Source organism: Schistocerca nitens, chromosome 2 (genome assembly GCF_023898315.1).
Source record: "Schistocerca nitens isolate TAMUIC-IGC-003100 chromosome 2, iqSchNite1.1, whole genome shotgun sequence".
Lineage (NCBI taxonomy): Eukaryota > Metazoa > Arthropoda > Insecta > Orthoptera > Acrididae > Schistocerca > Schistocerca nitens.
The window spans coordinates 880,230,672-880,253,870 of record NC_064615.1 but is presented as its reverse complement, the minus strand read 5'-3'; the positions used below and the strand labels follow the sequence as shown (position 1 = coordinate 880,253,870).

The window sequence follows — 23,199 nt, the reverse complement described above, 5'->3', positions numbered from 1 at the left end:
CAGCCAACACCCATACAAAGTGACATCTGATATTCTTTGCTTCTTTCTAAGACTTCACTGACAATCTGCAGATATACCCACTTCTAGAGATAATTGTTCCTTCCCCAGTTAAAGTCTTAAGTTTTTCTAGATAATTAGTATGGATTTTTTTGTAAAAATCTTGTATACCAATGAAAACAAGGCTAATGGGCCTGTAGTCCTTCACAATTTCCTTTCTCCATTTCTTATTGATTACAAAAATTTGAGCATTTATAACTATAGCACTATTTCAACTACCTGATATCCTTTTATACACCCATAGTATAAACAGCAGTGCAAAAATTCCAATTTCATCATTTCTCCCCCTGTTTTTATCATTTCACTATTATCCCATCATTTCAAGGGGTTTTCCTCTTCCCAAGCACCAAATTGCTTATAATCCTACATCAGCTACTAAAATTTCTGGAATAAACTCAATCTCAAAAGTCTATTATCTAGGATTAGTTTCTACAGGCGTACTATATAGATTTCTTTAGAAAACTCAAACAATTTTTGTATAGTTTTCCGGTTCATTATAAGAGTGACATCTGACACACTGATTGATGTAATATGATGTTTAAATGCCTGTTTTCTTTTCATTATACATTATGGTTGTAATTTAACTTCTACTACTTGAGCCAGTGTTGATGGAGAGCTATTTACCTTATGGTTACCCAACTTAACAGGAATGATGTTCAGACTGTACGCTCCAGGTTTTGCAGTCAGTAATGTTACTGTCATGACTTGACATCAGGCACTGATACTGGTAAGGGATGTAGGGTTGAAATCCAGGCATCAGTGTGCATTACAGTTGCAGAACTCAACACAGACCTGGACGAGGTGAGCAAGGCTTTACTTATATGAGGGCTGTTCAAAAAGTAAGATGACTTTTCAAACTGCGCGGACAATGTACATTTGATTATTGTTCTTTTTTTCTGTTATGTTGGTACACATGTCCCGAACATACGTTCACAGTTTCAAGTGTACAGCATATTTTGTTTGTTTGACAGAGAGAAAAGTTGGATGTGTTTTAGCGTGCTCGATGATTTTTGATTATTATAAAAAATGGAGCAAAAAATTTGCATCAAATTATGTGTGAAAAATGGAATCAAGTGTTCTAAAACAGTTGACAGTGTCGTACGGTGAGTCTGCTCTGACTGAGAAGATGCAAATGACGAAATTTGTTCTAGACGCTCCAGCACATCAACAACAGATGATAATGCCGAAGTTGTAAAGAAAATTGTTTTGGAAAATTACCGTAAGAGAATTTCTGAGGATGTTGGCATATCGGTTGGCTTGTGTTATGCAATTTTTTGCACATTAGACTTGCGTCACTGGAGTTTGTTCCAAAAGTTTTCAATTTTGATCAGAAGAACCGTTGCATGAGCATCACTCAGGAGCTCCTGAATGACATCAATGATGATCCTGATTTGCTCAAAAGGGTCATAACTGGTGACGAAACATGGGTTTACGGTTATGACAGTGAAATCAAAGTCCAATTATCTCAATGGAAGCATCCTGGAGAGCCAAGACCAAAAAAAGCATGCCAAGTTTGATCAAATGTCAGAGTTTTGCTCACTGTTTCTTTGCAATTACTGTGGCATAGTGCATCATGAAGTTTTGCGTTAAGATCGTACTGCCAATGAAAAGTATTATCTTGACATTATGCACCATTTGTGAGAAGCAATACGCAAAAAACGACCTGAATTGTAGAAAAACAATTCATGTCTTTTGCAGACAGATTTTTTGGCCAAAAACAACACGACAATCATGCCTCAGCCACCATATTCATTGGATTTGGCCCCCTGCTACTTTTTCCTGTTCCCAAAACTGAAGAGACCTATGAAGAGCAAAGATTTTCAATGATTGAGGAAATAAAAATTGCATCGCTGGAAGTACTCAAGGCAGTACCAAATAGTGTTTATAAGAAGTGTTTCAAGGATTGGAAGAAGTCTTGGCACAAGTATATTGTATCTGTAGGGCATTACTTTGAAGGGAACAACAGGAATATTGATGAATAAATAAATATTTTTTCATAAAAATATAAAGTCACCCTACTTTTGCACACACACCTCATATAGCTATTTTATCAAAACAAAGCAGCAATATTGCTGCAGCACTTCGCAAGTATCAATGTGTTAAAGGAATATAGAGGGGGCCTCTTTCCACAATGGCATTCTAGAACTTGATTTGAAAGTTGAAATTAACTGACGACTTGGCGACTGCTCGAAGAGGGGGGGGTGGGGGGGGGGGGCAGCCAATTGCGCCAGGCACCAGAAACTGTTAAAGAAATTACCGTCGCCATGGCTGAGAATGTTGGATGCAATTCGCGATTTTCGAGCAGTGCTCGAGCTTGTCACGAAGCTGAACATTCCATGGCCCAAGGTTAGAGAAGTGCTGCAAACAATTGTGAAATGGTATCCATACACACTTCACATTACTCACCAACTTTGCCATGAGATGTAGCTTTTCGAGCAGATTTTGCTCATTTGTTTTTTGCAAGGGCTGAAGTTGACAACATGTGGCCTTGTAACATTCTGTGGGTTATGAAGCACACTGGGGCAGTGAACTGTCACATTTGGGGATCGTCATCGCCAATGAACACTCATGAAGTTCCCCTGCTTAGTGAATGTGTCACACTGTGTTTGTGTGCTTCATGGCGCAGTTCACGTTTGGTCATTTTTCTTCGAGGAACTCAAACCCCAAGGATCAAGTGCATGCAGTGCGAACAGCATACATTCCTGTGATCTGCTTCGCGAACATGTGATCCTTACTCTACACGAGAGAGGTATACTGGACTCAATTGTTTTGATGCTCAGTGGAGCTACATCTCACATTGCTCATGAGGTTGCTCTGTTACTCCATAAAACAATTAGAGAAAACCAAATCATTAGCCAATTATCCCAAACTGCATGACCATAAGAGCACCAGGTATGAACCCATGTAATTTCTGGATGAGAGGAAGCCTGAAGGGCAGGGTTTATCAACAGGACACCAACAAATGTTGGAGGGTAAAGATGAAAATAGCAAGGGAGGCAGCCAACATCCCACCAGAGGTGTTTCAGGCAGCAGTGGAGTAATTTCTAGTGTGGTTCAAGGCTGTCATGGATGCAGACAGTTATATTTGTAATCTGGAACATAAACATGGTATGCAGTTGTTTGTTCCCCACTCATATGGAAATTAAATTGCGTTTCTTACAATGGTTTATCTGTTACTTCTCTTCCACATGTTCTTACAAATGTTTCCACAAAGTTTAATTGTCCTATGGTCACTCATTTTACATGGGGTGAGCCTCTCAAGTAGCGAAAGTTCAATTATCACCACCTTGTACTTCTGTTGCTCTGTATTATATCCCTTACAATTCTCTCTTTATACTTTCTGACATACTTCTGTTAACGTTTCCGTACAGTTTTGTTTAGTTCTGACAGTTCTACCTGACTTCCATTATCATCTACTTTGAATTGTTTTCTCATCTTTGTCAGCTGTCTTTGTTTTGTTAGTTTCTCTTACCTCCTGCAACATCTGGAGTTGTTTCCAGAATAATATTTGATAAAGCCTCCTTTCTCATATTTAAGTCTACAGTGTCTTCATTATCTAGAGTTTCAAAAGTATTTGTTGATTTTAGAAGATATTCTTCAACTTTTACATCTCCTTTTCTTTAACCAATAAAACTGGATTTGTGGTTAATGTGTTTAGTTCTTTCTAACTCAGTATCTAGTTTTACTTTGCACCTCATCACTAAGAGATCGTGCACTGGATTAAAACTGATACACTCTGTACAATTTGGTTTTTGTTTGATAGTACACTGTCAATCTTATTCTCAATTCCTTTTGATCCATTTCAAGTCCATTTTCTGCTTAGGTTTTTTCTTGAAAAATGTGTTTGAAACATACATTTGGTCTTGCTGTTCATGATATTGATCCAATGTTCCCCAATAAAGAGTCATTTTCAACTGGTTCTCTATTTTTACACTATTTCTTATTGTATATTGTGAATTACTTTAATTCTCTTAACTCCTCATGAAGATGTTCGACTTGCTTGTCAAGCTACGGGATGGATGCGCTACAAACATGTACTCAAAAAATGGTTCAAATGGCTCTGAGCACTATGGGACTTAACAGCTATGGTCATCAGTCCCCTAGAACTTAGAACTACTTAAACCTAACTAACCTTAGGACATCACACAACACCCAGCCATCACGAGGCAGAGAAAATCCCTGACCCCGCCGGGAATCGAACCCGGGAACCCGGGCGTGGGAAGCGAGAACGCTACCGCACGACCACGAGATGCGGGCCCGCTACAAACATGTACTATTTTCTGTAATTTTTTATTTATATTTAGTACCATTCTTTATTTTTTGTCCGAGATTACGTCAATATCAACAATCTGATCTTTAATTTTGTTATGGGGGAATGCAGGTTTTCTTGACAAATTTCACAGATGAATCTTCTTGAGTTATCAGTCGAAGTGCCCCAGTGCGTTCGAGGGGTCCAGATGCTGAGTGCTGGTGCTGTCTGTCTATTCCACCCAAAGCCTTTGCTGTCTCCACATCCAGACATTCCTGACTTATTTCTGTTAACATGACATGACATGCAGAGCTCAGTTGGAAACTGTTGTCTCAACTGAAAAGATCTGTTCTTGCAAAAGGTTACATGCAGATGCTGTAACTCTGTGTACCAAGGTGTTGGGCAAGATTTGCATTGCACTGGATAGTGGAACCTATTGTTATTTAGATACTGGTTCATGTATGCCTTCCTCTTGTAGACATCCATTTTCTTCCGCCCCCAGGGTAGACCCTGTAACTACCCCTCCTTCTTTAATGTTCCTACTGTCCACTATGGTGAAGTCTTTTCTGAAGATTCAAGAGGAGTAAGATTTGCAATAAACTTTTTACTTATCTTTTCTTGCACAGTTGACCCCAGTTCTTCATGCCTAGGGGTCTGATTCTTGAAGCTGAATTTCTCACATTTTAAGTTCTCATGGTTCAACTGAACTAAATGATTTTGAAAAATGCCATTGCAGAATTTTTGTTTTTACGTTAATTTAATTTAATTTTACCATATCATGCTGTCTTTTGAACTTTTACATTAACAAAGACGAAATTGTATAAGGTTCATTCAAATGAAACCTGGTCAGTGTGTCTACCTTTGCCTTACATGTGACACCATGTAACTGCGCATATGGTGGCGCCATCTATTGGTAGAGAGACCGACACGTGGGCACCATTTGATGTTGCATAGCACTAATGTTGTTTTACACCGAAGTGAAGGTGGTCACACAAGTTACCATCCCCTACCGAACATGTAGGCGAGTAAGCAGGAACAATGAGGAGTGATTCGATTTTTGGGAGTGGAGGGAGTTGGAGGCCATGAAGTGTATTGATGAATGAAGGCTATGTATGGTGAGCACGGCCTGAGTTGTTCTAGTGTTGTGGAATGGCACAAACGATTCACTGAGGGGTGTGAGTCACAGGAAAATTATGCTCGTCTGGAGAGGCTCATCGTGTCATCACACTGGAAAAGGTTGCTGAAGTGAATGCTTTAGTCTTGGACAACTGCAGAATCACTGTGGATGAGATCCATTGGTTACTGGGTATTAGCGGACACCGATTTACAATGGACGAATAAGTGTGTGACGGGGTCCACGCCTGGATCTGACAGCAGCCTACTAGCTTCTTCAAGGATGGAATCGACTGGCTAGTGTTGCAATGGGATAGATGTGCCAACAGTCTTGGTGACTATTTTTGAGTATGCGTACTGTATATAACTACATTTTTGAGTTAATAAAATTGTTACCATCACTTTACACTAGTAAGCGGGTTTCATTTAAATGCCCCTTATACATTGTTAGGTCAAAATACAAAATACGTCCAATCACATCAGAGGAATGCTTGAAACTCCTTCACTCTGCGGTAATAACAATATTCCGATGAGTTTACAATTTTTCTTGACAAATGAATTTCTGTTAGGTTCAATTATTATTTTATAAATGAATCCAGAAAAAAAAACCATGATAAACAGTACTAAATTGTGTAATTAATAACAGAAATTTTAAGTGTGCCAACTAATTCACGATTTTAAATGTTCCTAAAAACACAATTTTAACTGTACATTCACAGCTAGTACATATCAATTGTAACAACAAAAATAAAGTAATTCCTTTTCATAAATTTTATGCTTGAAATATGACCTATTGTGTATAAAATTTTATGAATTTTTTCAGAGAAACAGCTGAGATAACACTGACCTGTCCAAAATTCGAAAAATATTACTGGTATTGACTACTACTGTTGAGGAAAAGTAACACTAGAGGAGGATGTCCCTTTACAACCTGAGATTGTCGTGTATGCTGTCAAGGTGGCACAGGAATTCTTGTAGGTCTTCTTCACCATGAGGCCATATTTCAAAGGTGTTGTCTGCATTTCTTTCTCGAGAACTATTTCCTCAAGGTGTTCTGTACATAAGTTAGCAATGCCTGGTGCTAGAGGGGAACACTCAGTGACCCATCTCTCTTTTCACAGGACTTTCCAACCAGTTTGGAAGTGGATTGTGGTGAATGCGTATCAAAATAGTTTCACACTGTCACTGCTGAAGTGACACGCTAGTAACTCTAGGGAATCTTCTCATGGGTATCATTTTGCCATGCCAATGGGTCCTGGGATTTGGTGATCAAAGAGGCAGTGAATATAAGAGTACTTGATGATGATGTCAACAAGGACAGCACTTAAAAATGAATTACACTGCAGGAAACACTGCAATTGTGGCTGGTTGCAGAATTTCCAACAGTGTAATTTACAGAAACTGCTGCAGTGTTCTCTAACCAAAATGGATGTAATAATGTAGTTAAAACTTAGCTCCACATGGAATGTGGTGTTAACAAAAATACATCAGGGGTCTGCTGACATGAAAGTAATGGAGGCAGTGGATGGAATAGACAAGCAACAACAGGACTCAACAGCTAGAACCCCACTCCTGAATGCAACATTTCTCCCAAAGGCATACAATTTCCTCACCAGGAGTCTGCAGCCTAGTGACTAGCCTATAAACAAATGAACTGGACATGGACCCACCTGAAGATAACGAACAGGAAACTTGTCAAAATGTTATGACAACACAACTCCTCAGCTCAGCTGATAACCCCAGCTGACAACCCAAGAAGATTTCATCAATTTAATTTTCTTGTTAATAATAAAACACATTCTTGAGTACCTGCCATTGTACATGCCTCTTTAGTAAAGGACATTTCCTGACTGCAGCTGTATCTGATCCTCTTATTTTCTTTGCATCTCTGATACCCCAATGATACACCATATGATGTTATTTAGTTACGCTTCCAGTTCCAGTAACCTATTTACCTTTCTAAGTGCCCTGCAGTTTATGGTCAGTATAAGGAATGTAGCAGTATCAGTCAAGTTTCCCTGGGTCTAGATATTTTGCTTTAACCAATCTTTATGTAGCAAGGTGTGGGTGTGTAAGTAGCTTGGCATCCTTTTTGTTGCGGATACACTGCATTAGTTCCCACAGTCCACTTCTTCCAACATGTTCTATCAGAGGCCAAGTTACAGACATCATATGATCTTACATGTAGCAACAAAGCTTCCAGCAACCCTAATCATGGTACACGAGTTTGCCAAGCCTGAAAACGTGTTTGTGAGATACATGTCTAGTGCTAAAATTGGGAAGAGTGGAGCTCACAGCAGTTTTAACCATCTACAATAGCTTCTATACTTCAATTAAAATAATTTTGTAATTGACGTTTTGGCATGTAAATCATAGGTCTTTTCTGGACAACACGTGTTCTTGCTGTGTTGCCTGTTTTGTTGCCATGGCTACATGCCACTAACTCCCCCCTCCCTCCCCCTCTGCAATCTGTCGATCATAAAATTATTTTAATTGAAGTATAAAATCTGAGGGTGGATATCCACATACTCACTTTGCACGAATATGCCAGGAAAGCAGAATCATATTATGGTTAGTCTGTTTCAGTCAATTTTCTACTGAAGAAAGTAAAGTGGTCTGTATGGGAGATTGCAGATGTCTACTCTCCATTCTGTCTTCTGTGCAATTTGGAAATTTGCCCTTCTGTATTTGTTCACAAACTGAAGTCTGGATTGCTCTCACTTATGGTGTGCAGGGTTAAGCTGCACAGATGGAACATGGGATTGGTGGAACACACTTTGTCTCACTCACCTGCTGGGACCTGCCTGGCATAATATGCCCTACCAATGGTCATGTTATGGCCATTGTACCTCTCAGTTTCATGTAAGCAGCAAAACAATGCATCCAAAATGTGAATACCCCAATAAGGTGGCATCCCCAGGAGAAGATCTAATTAATATGAAATGCCTTACCAATAATTTAATTACATGGATACCCCAAGCCTGTGATGTCCATCAAACACTCAGTTTGTCTTGTGTACAGGTGAGGGAGCACATTTCAACATTGGAAACTTTGGTCAACATGTACACAATCAAGTTCAACAAAAGAGCATAAGATGACCATAGGCCTCTCTCTGTTATTATCTATGAAATGATTGCCTTCAATGAATGTTGTTCCATATGTTGAAGAAATAAAGATAAGTTCTCTTTTCAATATTGCATTTTTGTCCTTTAACATTGACTGGAGTAAATCAGATCCATCCACCCCCTTAAAAGATTAAAAAGGTAAATATACTATAAACTACTTTAGACATCTTTTCTAAAAGAAGTAATAGTACTTTAAGCTAAATGGGTGCACACAGGAAAGATTTCAACAAATTCTTGTGAGTATATGTCAATACTGTTGAAATGTGCTATTACATGGCAGGTAATTGCAAAGTAAGTTTTTTTTTCTTCCTTTTAGACTTTGGTATCATGGTCTGAACTTGCAAAAAGCAGCTCACTAAATCAGAAGGCAGAAGAACCATGAAAGCAGTAAGAGATGTTCTCTCTCTTAGAATTGCTGCATATCAATGTGGGATGTATTATTCTGCTTTTTTTGACAAATTAGGAAACAGTAGAGCAGTTGACATTAAGCAAAATTACAATAAACAGATACCAACAGCATTAAATTGATATTCTGTTGTCATACAAGTAATCAATTTTTCACTGCAAATGAAGAACATGAGCTTTATGATTAAAAATATGAACAATGGAAAACAAGACAGCTTGAATATAACAATGCACTTAAGCACACAACATAGTTGGGATGTACCTAGCTAAAATTGCAGGAATTGTCGGGATCAAGGGTTTCATGAATCAGTATCAACAGTTCCTCACATGAAAACCTGAAAGCACTTTTCACAGAATTATTTGGCTATTATGAATAACCTAACTGTTCAGATGTTTTCACAAGAGACTAAATAAACAGGGCGTGTCAACACAGCAATCACAAACTTTCAGGATAGATAGAGTATACCAAATTAATGAAAACTCTCATAGCAATGCATGGTTAGAAATGCTTTCCTGGCATGGTACTGGTAGCATTAAACACAAGAAAGTAGGGACATGAACTGGGTGAGACAACATGTTTATTATCCTTAGCTGGGTTTCTGAGTGATGGGGGCCCTTCACATTAAAGCCTTGGTGTATCGTCAACACAAGATCGGCCGGTGTGGTCCGGTGCATTGGCCACAAAGATTGCCAACCTCACTCCTCTGGGGATATGTATGGTTTAAAGTACTGCAAAACCTGCACCCATTATGGCAGCTGCTGAGGCATACCAGGACATGCTCTATATTTTCCTGAATATCAGATCTTACATACGCCGGAGATGCAGGGCCTGCATCACACCTTCTTTGATGACTACTGTTTCTGTTTTTGTTCTTATTTCCTGGTTTCAGTAACACTGAGCATAATAATCATGTCTTCTCATCCTGTTTGTCTCCTTCCTTTCTTGTGCTTTGTGTCATCACTACTGTGCCAGGGAAGTGTTTCCTACCTTGCATGGTTATTTCATTTTCCATCATAGTAGGTGTACTCTTTCTAACCTGAAAGTTTGTAACCACGGTGATGATACACTCTGTAGACCCTGAATGTTTTGATTGGTACTCTGCATGGTGAAGTGAATAACACAGCTGGACAGGAGCATAGTGCAACCATGGAAAACAAAGTTTTTATGAACTATAATCTTAGGCCTACAACAGAAAAGGCAAAGAACTCTAAAGCAAGAATCAGTGAAGGCCATTTTGAGACGTCTTGCCATTTTCCCCAAACTGGGTAAGAAAAAGAGGGGAGTTGAACTAGAAATCTTTGTGAGATTAGACTTTAGTGAAAGGTGGATTTAAATAAAACAAAATTTTAGAAAATAGACAAAGAATTAAATGCAAGGCTGCAAGAATGAATCTTCTAATAGTGAAGCTTTTTTTACATGGTAGGTCTGACATTAAAGACCTAGGTCATCAGAGCCTGGAAAAAATATGAACTTGTAAATGATGATTTTAGGAATACAAATAAATTACTTGGTACCAGCAGTTTGCACAGTAAAAAAGTCTTAAATGTAGGGCAGTATGAGAGAAATAATACAAAAATAACGAAATTACAAATGTTTGTTCCCTGAAAAGGGTGATATAACTGCTCTATTGACTGATGTGATATTAGGATGAGGCATAACTTCTGTAGCGGTATCCTCAATGGCTTTTTCTGTAAACTTGGTTTTAATTAAGGAGACTGTAATGTAAAATTAAAGCCAGAAAATCAAATATGAGGGTACTAATATAGTTTTTTAAGAGAACAGATCATAACTGCCCACACCATTTCTCTTTCGTTTCTTGAATTTGTATCCATACATATATTATAGCCCTATTACATCATTAAAGTACATGTCTATTTTAAAAATAAAAAGAAAAGCTGTTAGGTGTTACCCAGGTTGTCACCCTTCATCCTAATTGTACACTGTGCTCTATGCTATAGTTCAGAACGTCACCACATCTAAGATTTCTTGCCAACTCACAACCAAACTGTCACATTACAACCTAACCTAGGCATTGCACTGTGCTATGGATATAGTGTGTCACAGCAACCTACATTAGAAAAGCTATTCAAGTTGCAGACAGGCACAATTAAAACACACTCACACATAGCTTTCGGCCACAGCATTTGCCAGTAGCACACGTGTGTGTGTGTGTGTGTAGCCAAAAGCTTTTTGTGAGAGTCTTTTAATTGTGCCTGTCTGCAACTTGACATGTCTTCTTCATAGGAAATAGCAATCTGTCTTTCCTACATTGTTGACATTCCTACTTGGAGCTTCCATTGTTTGATTACAGAAACTATTGTCAGTATTCTGTTCCCTTTCTGTTGCACATGTAAGAAGCCACAGGCCACAACATGACAATTTTATTGGATGTCACCAACATCTGTTATTGGTTTGTTTAGCTGACCCAGTAATGCTCTATCTAGGTCTGGAAAGTTGTCTACCTTGCTGGATCAGTGCTGTATTTTATGTTATGGTAACTAATATTTTAAACATATTCTTGAAAAGTTAAAATAAAGGCAGAGCATATATCTCTGGTTCTTCTGCAGGCAGATGGAAAAAAAATACAAAATTCAGGTTTGGAATGTAAGAAACCATAAGGCACCAAAGGGATTGTTTACTACAAATATGTGTTCACAATATATACAAACTATATATACTCTTCCATAATACACGTGCTGGCAAAAAGGAAATGTACATGATATTCATGGATTAACAGGAGGGCGAGAAGTGGTATGGTTGGTACTAAGGGTATCTCCAACGGGGTGGAAGGAACAAGCAGACAACACCAAAGCACTATTTTATGTGTAAATAATTACATACCTATGTATACTTTAATTTCTAATATTATGGTATTGTTTACACACAAACACAAATGAAGGAGAGAATTACTTACTGCATGCACTCCTGTGCTTTTCCCTTGCTCTGATATTCTTGGATAGTCTGAATAAGGTGGCAGTTTTCATCCAACATCTGTAACAGTATAGACGATCTTCGAATCTGCAATCTTCAACTTTATTTGTCAGAAGTAAATCTAACATTTTGTTGTAAACGATTGTAAACTTGGTGCGTTTACTGTACTTCACCTTCTGTATCTGCATGGGATTCGGCGGTGGCCTACCGCGCTGTACGAAGGCGACAGACATGGTTTTCTTCACAATAAAACTAATCAACGAAAGTTTAAAATTTATCGCTACACAATTACTTCCCACGAATCGTCACAAACGCACAAAGCCGTAAACACTGAGTGAAAACGAAATGGCTGGTGTCAACCCAACAAATACTATGTCTGCAACTCTCTAAATTCTATCGGATTCACCAAAAAATGATACAAAAAATTATAACGATGTAATCATCCTTTCCATCAAAGGAATGTGTTGGGAGCTTGCTTTTGTCACCCACTGACCATCAACTGAGTGCCTCTGTAATGTAAATATTGTTTTATTTCGTTGGCAATATCAAATAAGATCTTTAATACTTCCCGTCATTCCTTTCAAAATATTCCCTACCAACGCCAGGAATTCGTTCTGATCACGTGACATACTTCAGCTGTGAGCAAATGGCGTCGTCTTGGGTGAAGTACGCTTTAACGGGTTGCGAAAAAGATGAATGAAATCCCTGTTTTTGACGTTAAACCGTGGTTTGTATCACCGAAAAGTTGTAAATAGGTACAGGGAAGACGTACCGGTATTAAGTTTTGCGGTGTACGCAGTTTTCATCGCTTGTTTTGCATTTATATTTACGTGTCAAAAGTTTGTAAACAAAGTGGTCACGTAGTTTGACAATAGTGATGCGCGTTATCGACTAGAACTTTCGCCTTTAATGCTTTCTTGTACTGGAAGTGAGTGATTTTGAATTCAGTTTTCATTTACTATTAATTAAAATATCAGTAATTTTATAAATATTGTTAAATTACTGCTTTCTTGTGCTGCCGGACACACAACTTGGAATCGTCAGTTTCCCCTTTTTTGGTCGAGCATGGAAAATCTTTCAATTATTACGGTGTAAATAAAGAAAAGTGTGTGTCTGAAACTTGTTGCAGTTATTATCTGTATGTTTTTAGCTTAATATTAGTGAACTGAGGTACTGTTTCCAACGCGATGAATGATATCGGCGGCAAGCAAGAAATACCCAGTACATCAACATGGGAAGCTGTTACGCAGGTACAACCGCTTTCACATCCACATCATCCAGAAAATTTATCGGTTCTTGTTCCAACACCCATCAAGATTCCTCCAGGAGTGGACCTTGAAAATGCTATGCCTCATACCGCACCATTGCCTCAAATTCCCCAGACCCCCCAGGTAATAAAATTATCATTATTATATGATCATCTTTTCGTTATGCAAAACATCACTCCGTAAAGGTACTATTCTCGTTTCTTTAATACATATTCACTTCTAAAATAGGGAATTCCTGTTGGAGGATTCATTGATGACTTACCACCAGAACTGATACATCAGGGCTGGCGGAAGTTCTGGAGTAAAAGAGAGAACAGACCATATTTCTGGAATAAATTGACAGGAGCATCACTATGGGAGATGCCTCTTCCAAAACAACAGGTTTGTGTAGTTATACAACTTGGTAATTAATTTTCCTCTGTTACTCAGAGCTATATGTTAGATGTTCAATCTGTAACCACTCTTGGGGATTGCATTGCAAAGGAAACAGTATATTTTAATATTGTGTGCTTGTTTTTTCGCTTACCTTCGATTTCAGCTCAGTTGATGGCTTTTGTGATAGCTTTTTATAGTATAGAATACTGTCTACAATACTGTTAGTTTATCTATACATCTGAACTTGTGTAGTCATCTCCATAGCTATTTTTATAACACAAACAACATCATAGACACCTATTTTTAGTATATCAAGTCCACTGAATGTTGTTTTTGAACGGATAATCAAAATTAAATTACCAGTGTAGTTTTTCGTTTGCATTTTATTCATCTACATCTATATAAATTCTGTGTAAGACACCATACAGTGTGTGGTGGAGGGTACCCTGTAGCACTGCTTGTCATTTCTTTTCCTGTTCCACTCGCAAAGAGAGCGAGGGAAAAACAACTATTGATATGCCTCCATATGAGCCCTAATTTCTCAGATCTTATCTTTGTGGTCCATATGCACAATGTATGTTAGTGGCAGTAGAATTATTTGGCAGTCAGCTTAAAATGCCAGTTCCCTAAATTTTCTCAATAGAGTACCTCAAAAAGAATGTTCGCCTTGCCTCCAGGGATTCCCATTTGAGTTTCCGAAGTATCTCTGTAACATATATGTGTTGCTTAAATGTACCAGTAACAAATCTAGCAGCCTGCCTCTGAGTTGCTTCAATGTCTTCCTTCAGTCCAACCTGGTACGGATCCCAAACACTCGAGCACCACTCAAGAATAGTTCCTACCAATGTCTTAATGCAGTCTCCTTTACTGGTGAACCACTATTTCCTAAAATTCTCCCAATAAACCAAATTCGACCATTCGCCTTCCCTACCACAGTTCTCACATGCTCGTTCCACTTCGTATTGCTTTGCATTGTTACGCTCAGATATTTAAATGTCTTGACTACACTAGTAATACTGTATCTGAACATTACAGGTTTGGTCTTCCTACTCATCTGCATTAACTTACATTTTTTCCACGTTTAGAACTAGCTGCCATTCATCACACCAACTGGAAATTTTGTCTAAGTCGTCTTGTATCTTCGTGCAGCCATTCAACTTCAACGCCTTACTGTACATGACATCATCAGCCAAAAACCACAGATTGCTGCCACCCTGTCCGCCAAATCGTTTATGTGTATAGAGAACAGCAGCGGTCCTATCACACTTTCCTGGGGTGTTACTGATGATACCCTTGTCTCTGAGGAATACTCACTATCGAGGACAATGTACTGGGTTCTATTATTTAAGAAGTCTTCAAGCCACTCACATCTCTGTGAACTTATTCCATATGCACGTACCTTTGTTAATAGCCTGCAATGGGACACAATGTCAAATGCTTTCCAGAAATCTAGAAATAGGGAATCTGCCTGTTGCCCTCCATCCGTTGTTCCCAGTATATCATGTGAAAAATGACAAGCTGTGTTTCGCATGAGTGATGCTTTCTAAAATCATGCCAATTTGTGGACATAAACGTCTCAATCTCAAGGAAGTTTATTATATTCGAACGGAGAATATGTTCAAGGATTCTACAGCAAACAGAAGGGAAATACGGAAGCGTCCGATCCCGCCCATCTGCTTTGACCCATGACGTCACAAATACGGCGGAAACAAAAACACACACGCTTTCCACAAGAAGCCTAATGACACTAACGGGACAAGCGCGGGAAATGGGGTGTTTTGGGTGGGGGGCAAACTAAATATAAACAAATTTAGACGCCTTGCGTAGCTACAAAGTGTAAGTGAAGACAGCCATGCATGAATACCCACCCATCTCCCCAGGGGTCGTAACCCCTGCAACCCATAGAAGATAAAGATGCTTCAGTAGCTGACTATTGTTTTTTGTCTTAAAAAAAAAAAAAAATCTCACGGGATAGAACGAACAGATCAGAAAGATAAATATAATAAACTAAAACAGAAATTGGAGGAAACAGATAAATAAAATAAGTAATAAATATTTTTAAATTTTAAAAAAATCTCACGAGATAGAACGAACAGATCAGAAAAGTAAATAAAATAAGATAAAACAGAACTGGAGACAGCCACACTCAAACCAAACTCCGCACCGTCATGACGTCACACACGACAACACCCTTACGTCACTGGTCAAAGCCGACGCGTGGGATCGGACGCTTCTGTCGACCCAACAGAAGTTAGGGATATTGGTCTGCAACATGGCGGGTCCATTCTTTTACACTTCTTATATAGTGGAGTCACCTGCGCTTTTTTCCAGTTGCTTGGGACTTTATGCTGGGTGAGAGATTTATGATAAATGCAAGCTAGTGCCATAGAGTTCTCTTTGCAAAATTGAACTGGGATTCCATCCGGACCTGGTGATCTATTTGCTTTCAGATCTTTCAGTTGTTTCTGTACACCAGGTACGCTTATTACTTCATCAAAGTATGTGTTTTGTCTTGAAGTCACTTCCTCAGAAAATCAGAATTTGCAAGAAACCTCAGTGCAGACTTAATTGCATTCATAATAGGTTCTGGCAGTGATTGCTAATGCAAATAGATTTTTTTATTGAGTTGTATGTAGTGCTTATGTGAATAAGGTTTTTTAAAATTGTATTGTACCTTTCGTCTTTTGGTCACAGAGTATTCATTTGTTCGGGTCAGTGGATAGCTTGTGAAAGTAAATTGCCCACATAGCACATGCTCCATTGCCTCTAAATTGTTTGTATATTTCCTTCTAGCTCTCCTGTATTATAACTGAAGATAATTAATTTCTTTAAGAGTCAGCCCGCCTTTTCCTCCTCGTTTTACATCATCAAATGTTTCTCATCTCTTCTTGTTTAGCTTGTAACAAAGTTCAACACAGACTCTTTTTTGAATGTGGCCACTACATTCCAGCTTTTCTATTGGAATGTTGTACTGTTTATTATCTGTTACAGCTTTGAGATAAGAAGACTCCCCACACCATTTCCCGAATGTATGAAAAGTTGGAAGTGGCTGCAAGTGTAGAGCTTAACATTTTAATATTTCAAAAGCATTGCTGATACTAATATCAAGATCAAATTTATACAAAGCATACATTAAAATTTGTAGATTAAGAAAATAACAGTTTTGAAAAATCGATTTTTTGGACTCAAATCTATCACATACTACCTCAAATGAAATATAATAAACAAAACGTATCACCAACATTTGCAACTGATAAATTCAAATGAAAACATCCTAGGTACCATCTGTGTAACACATACCATCTCACTTTAAATAATATCTATGGTACACCTTGTGAATTACATTTTTATTCACATTTTCAGATAGATCTCATGGACATTCAGTTTTATTCAGTAGCAACATATCTTTGGAATGTTCCACTCATTTGTATTTATTTGTGATGTAAATATTGACATTATTTTATCAATTTCAAAATTGTGTAATTGCATCTTCAGATGTCCGTGTGGCTCTCAGAATGAATCAGCCAAAAACTACACTGAGCAATTGAAGTAGTGTACACAACTTTTGAAGCAGATGATTGTAGTCTGCACTAACAACAGTTATATTTCCATTGAGACACATGTATCTGTCAAACAGAAACCGAAATGTTACAAAAAGCATTAGTGTAACCCATCTCTAAATGGTGTTGAGTGCAATGATTGCACATAGGTCAATCCAAGAATGGTATAGAGAGGTTCATGAACATGTGAGATTGGAATTACGTAACTCCTAAGTGAATAACTACCATAGCAGTCTGTCTTACATTGTTGATATTCCTACATGGTGTTTCCATTGTTTGATTATCTACATGCCTGTCAGGCCTGATGGTCTAGCAGTAAAGCATTTGCTTGGAAACTGAGAGGTTGCAGGTTCGAATCTCAATCAGACTATGGATTCTTCAGTCTTTGTTTTAACTTAGCCTTCTCTTCTCAACGATGCGAGGAGTCACCATAAACAACACATGGTTCCAATTCCACATTAAACTGTAGGTCCACTTTCCCCATTTGGATAACAGGAAGGATACGCGAGTTGCCGAAGTGCTGTCCAATAAAAAGGCTTGCACCAAGCCATTGAGCACACGAAATTATTATCATCATCATCCACATAGGTACATAAATAAATTTGTACAGAACCCTCAGAGTTTCTCTCAATAAGCCCATAAACGCTTTTGATGAGTTGTTTGTGTCTTTATTAGCTTGCACATTTCTTCAGTTAAGACAGTTATGCTGATGTTCAGATCAGTATGACATGTGCTGGTTTCAAGTTGCACTTTAGAGTATTCTGGAACACTTGTAAACATTCATTAACATTTGTGAAACTTCTTGGAAGCTGGAGGACATTACAGAATAGTCTCGAATTTCTTCCCTTGAAAAATTCATTGGTGCTGTGGAGACGTGAGTGTTTGAAGTGGTCAGATATTATGCATTTGTATGTGTCTGAGGGGGGGGGGGCAACATTCTTTCAATATCTCTCTCTCCCTACTACTCAGTGCCTTCTCTGTGTGGTGAGTAACAACAGCATTTCCATTTCATATTGTTGTTATTCCATCCCAGATTTTCTGTTATAAAAAAATCCACCACTAAATAACAATATGGCATAGATATATTGCTACTCATCACATAGAGGAGGCATTGAGCAGCAGACAGGCACATTGAAAGAACACTGTTGCATATAATCAGCTAGACAAAGTACTTCTTCTGATGTAGTAAAACAAAGCAACTGTCTCTCTGGATACTAATGCTTGACTGCAAATCTAAGTAGTTGTCACTTGTCATCAGTAATAAAATATGTTAACAGCTATGTTCCTAAATTCCGAAATCAAGAAAAAAATGTCTTGGCCGTAAGACCATTTTCAGTGAATGAATATTTTCACATGGTGAATTTTGATTCAAAATACAATTTCTTGGATTTCATAAGACGCTCCACTAAAAACAGATTTTATTAAAACATAACTAACATTATGGTAGCAAAAGCTTGGTGGTTGGTATCCATTATTATCAGAGAATGTTAAGCCTAGAAATTCCATTTGCTACAACTTACAGGTATTTTTGACTGTGGTAATAATGAAAACAACAGTGAGGAATGGAAGGAACTTCGTGCCCTATGATTCTTGTTGGTAGATTCTAGACCAAATATAAAACAGATTTTTAGAAATAGGCAATATCAGTCATCTCACTGACTCACTATTTTACTAATTATATGTTATTAAGCTTTCATCATTTTAAACTGTTTAGCTAGGTGTCGGTCATTGTTGGCGTATTGGCTGAGATATGAAGTCTCAGATACGTTGTGACCCATGTCCCAGAATTATTTATGGGAAATATTGGTGCAGTCTTGAAAGAAGACCTTATCCAAAATCCTCACCCCTCCATTCCGAGATTGCACTGCCTCTCTAAAAAGTGTGGCATTTGCAACATGTAAATCTAATACTCCTTCCCTTTCGCGCTGTTTTAGATGTGTACATGATAAGTGCCCTTTGTGTGCTAAAATTTAGTAGTTGCTTGTATTCTAATCTAAACTATACTGAACTGTGTGGTCACTGGACTCTAATTCCACTCTGGCCTTCCAGATTTAGTTATTAAAACATACTGCCTAGGTCTCCAAATAAATTTATTACTGTCCGTCACATGTTTCAACTCATGCTAGAGCTCTGTATGTTTGAGTTCAAAGATTCCATCAGAGCAATAATAATTATTTTGTAATCAAGACAAGAAGTATTTTAACACATACTGCCTGTCAAAAAGTGAAGCATCCAACAGACATGATCAGATGTCAGTGTAACAACTCGCACCCTCAGACTTTTGGCAGGTAGATGATAAGAGAATTATTGCATCTAGAGTGACAGGTGGAATGGCCACCAGAGTGCACTAGTGTTGTTTTTGATTAATGTTTGTGCCAGGCCTTGTAGAGGGTATAAATCAGACATGAACAACATCAGGTGCTGAGTGACCACTTTGAAAGATACAGAGATGCTGCATACTTGTGTGAGACAGTGTTATCAGTACCTTACAGAGTTTGAAAGAGGCCTTATTGTGGGTGTCAATTTGTCCAGCTGGTTGAATCTGGAAATATCCAGATTTGTGGGGCATTTGGATGTGACTGGCCTGAAATGGAATGTATGACACCTGGAATACTCATCATCAAAGTTCCATTCGACCATATCTGACCACCAGACTGTAGGATCATCACATTGTGCAACACAAGCAGCTGCATTTGAAGTGGTGCCATGGCCAGGAAGCCTGAGCTGCTGAGGAAAATTATCACATTGTCTTCAACAATGAATCGCATTTCTTCACTACCCTAAATGAGCACTGTAAGCAGTGACCTGGGAAAGGTCTAATTCTTCAGTTCTGGAGAGGCACAGTGTTTTTATTCACATCATGTTGTGGAAAGCCATCGCGTATGACTTCATGTCACAGCTGGTAGTTACTGGAGGAAATCTTGATGGCACGCTTGTATGTCGTGGACATCCTATATCCATCTGTGTTACCTCTCTTGTGACAGTATTATGGTGCTAGTTTTCAACAAGGCAATGCTTGTTGACATAAGGCACACAGCCAGCGTGCCTCACGTGAGTATACAATGGTATTGTGACTCTTTATCCAATTGAGTCAGTGCATGCATACTGACCAGAGGGGTTGCATTTCTTTTTGTCAGGCGTATACATAATGATCACCTTGACAAACATATGGCTTCTGTAGAGAGGCAGAAGCCTTTGCAGTAGTTGCAAGGGTACTACAAATTGATGAAAACTAGGGAAAACTGCAACCTTTACTTATCTCAAAGACATGCAGCTCTACTGTATGGTTCTATGATGATGGCATCCTCTTGAGCAAAATACTCCAGAGGCAAAGTAGTCTGGGTGGGGCTACTCCAGAGGCTCTCTTCACCAAGAAAAACAAAACTGGTATTCCATGGGTCATAGCAAGGAGTGTTAGATTCCTTAATCAGGTAGGTAGTTCAGAGAATTTAAAGAGGGAAACAGGTAGTTTGAATGGCTTAGTGAAATGTGATGGGAAGAAGAACAGATCTTCTCATCAGGTGAGAATAGCATTCTAAATACTAAATCAAATCTAATAGTGAATCAGAAAATAGTAGTGTGGTTAAGCTACTATGAACAGTGTAGTGAACATATTAGTGTAGCCAAGATATACATGCATGCATGCATACATACATACATACATATATTAAAAACAAAGATTCCATGACTTACCAAACGGGAAAGCACTGGTAGATAGGCACAATAAAAAACACACAAACACACACACAGAATTTCGAGCTTTCGCAACCCCTGGTTGCTTCGTCAGGAAAGAGGGAAAGAGAGGGAAAGATGAAAGGATGTGGGTTTTAAGGGAGAGGGTAAGGAGTCATTCCAATCCCGGGAGCGGAAAGACTTACCTTAGGGGGAAAAAAGGACAGGTATACACTCGCACACACACACCTATCCATCCACACATATACAGACTCCTTACCCTCTCCCTTAAAACCCACATCTTTCCCTCTCCTTCCCTCTTTCCTGTGTTTTTTATTGTGCCTATCTACCAGCGCTTTCCCGTTTGGTAAACAAGTCTGCTTGTGTCTGTATATGTGTGGATGGATAAGTGTGTGTGTGCGAGTGTATACCTGTCCTTTTTTCCCCCTAAGGTAAGTCTTTCCGCTCCCGGGTTTGGAATGACTCCTTACCCTCTCCCTTAAAACCCACATCCTTTCATCTTTCCCTCTCCTTCCCTCTTTCCTGACGAAGCAACCGGGGGTTGCGAAAGCTCGAAATTTTGTGTGTGTGTTTGTGTGTTTTTTATTGTGCCTATCTACCAGCGCTTTCCCGTTTGGTAAGTCATGGAATCTCTGTTTTTAATATATTTTTCCCATGTGGAATGTTTATTTCTATTTTATACATACATACATACATACATAAATACATAGATCATACTACAAGTGTTTATGCCAACTGACTCCACAGATGAAGAAATTTAAAAACAGTATGACTTGATTAAAGCAGAAATTGAAAGAATGTATGATGTGGTTAAAGAAATTATTCAACTTGTGTTAAGAGAGACAAAATTGTAATTGTGATGAGGGACAGGAATTTGATGGTAGGAAAAAAAGGAAAGGAAAAATGGACTGGTGGAAACTAATGAAAGAGGAAGCTGACTTGTAGAATTTTGCACAGATCATAGTTTGATCATACTAACACTTGGTTTAAGAATTATACAAAAAGGCTGTACATACAGAAAAGACTCGGAGGCACTGGAAGGTTTCAGATTGGTTGTGTAATGGTAAAGCACAGTTTCTGGAACCAGATTTTAAACTGTTATACATATCCAGGGGCTGATGACTCTGTTCCAATTTATATTATTAACTGTAGATTAAAATTGAAGAAACTGCAAAAAGATACAAAATTACACAGGTGCGCCCTGGATAAGTTGAAAGAACTAAGTTGTTGAGAGCATCAAAGGGAGCAATAGGCAATTGTTGGGTGATGTAGGGGAAAGGAATATGGAAGAAGATGAGCATGTAGCTCTGAGAGGTGAAGCAGTGAAGACAGTAGAGGACCACATAGGTGAAAAGAAAAGCCTCTGGATGAATCTTCGCTATCACAGGAGATACTGAACTTCATTTATGAAAGGAGAAAATATAAAAATGCAGCAAATGAAGCAGGTGAAAGAAATACAGACATTTAAAAGATAAGATTGGCAGAAAGTAAAAATGGATAAAGGACTGTTGAGCTTAGAAGCATCAATGACTGTTGGAAAGGTAGGTGCCATCTGTTGGAGAAATAGAAACCTTTTGAGAAGGGAGAATCAGTTGCATTAGTATCAAGAACTCATGTGGCAAGCCAGTACCAAGTATAGAAGGCAAACTGAAAGTTGGAAGGGATATGTAGAAGGGCTATACAAGAGAGTGAACTTCAAGACAGTACAGCAAGGGAAGAAAAAGTAAATGAGGATAAGATGGGAGATGTAAAAAATTTGCCCAAGTGCTGAAAGATCTAAGTCAAAACAAAGCACCTCAACTAATTGACATTCTGTCAGAATTATTGAGATGGGAGAGCCAGCCATAACAAAACCACTGCACCTGATGTGTATGATATATGAGATAGGTGAAATACCCGCAGACTTCAAGAAGAATGTAATAATGCCAATTCCAAAGAAGAAAGGTCTTGACAGTTTTGAATACTACCAAACCATTAGTCCCTTGCAAAATGGTAACAAAAATCATTTACAGAAGAATGGCAAAAACTGGAGGAAGCCAACTTGAGGAAGATCAGTTTGGGTTTGACGCTACAACTTATAGTAGATAAGATGACAAAAAGTAAACCTACTGTAATAGAATTTGTGAATTTAGGTAAAGATTTTGACATTGTTGACTGGAATACATTCTTTGACATTCTAAAGATAGTAGGAATAAAATATAGGAAGCAAAAGATTATCTACAATGTATACAGAAACCAGACTGCTGTCATAAAAATCAGGGGCGTGAATTGGAAGCAAAGGTTGAGAAGGGAGTAAGATAGGATTGTAGTCTATCCTCAATGTTGTTCAGGCTGTACATTGAATAAGCAAGAAAGGAAACAAAGGAGAAATTTGAAAGGGAATTAAAGTTCAGTGAGGAGAAGGCAAACCCTGAAGTGCGGT

General features: G+C 38.4%; 2 protein-coding genes across 4 annotated transcripts in view; one reads left to right on the top strand and one right to left on the bottom strand.

Annotated features, from left to right (window-relative positions):
* The window catches only part of LOC126237180 (trithorax group protein osa-like), a 101,358-nt gene extending 88,895 nt beyond the window's left edge, over positions 1–12,463 (bottom strand). For 2 of the 3 annotated variants that reach the window (XM_049947053.1, XM_049947055.1), the window contains exons 1-2: positions 12,055–12,463; positions 11,865–11,941 (exon numbers count right to left, since the gene is read on the bottom strand). In XM_049947053.1, the coding sequence (XP_049803010.1) occupies positions 11,865–11,934 (70 nt within the window). In that variant the 5' untranslated portion in view covers positions 11,935–11,941; positions 12,055–12,463. The remainder of the gene's footprint in view (positions 1–11,864; positions 11,942–12,054) is intronic. The other variant, XM_049947054.1, reaches the window with a different exon arrangement.
* A 33-nt stretch (positions 12,464–12,496) lies between these two features.
* Positions 12,497–23,199, top strand: part of LOC126237181 (mRNA (2'-O-methyladenosine-N(6)-)-methyltransferase) — a 165,578-nt gene continuing 154,875 nt past the window's right edge. Inside the window, exons 1-3 of the mRNA XM_049947057.1 lie at positions 12,497–12,809; positions 13,032–13,272; positions 13,378–13,530. Of these exons, the coding sequence (XP_049803014.1) occupies positions 13,069–13,272; positions 13,378–13,530 (357 nt within the window). The 5' untranslated portion in view covers positions 12,497–12,809; positions 13,032–13,068. The remainder of the gene's footprint in view (positions 12,810–13,031; positions 13,273–13,377; positions 13,531–23,199) is intronic.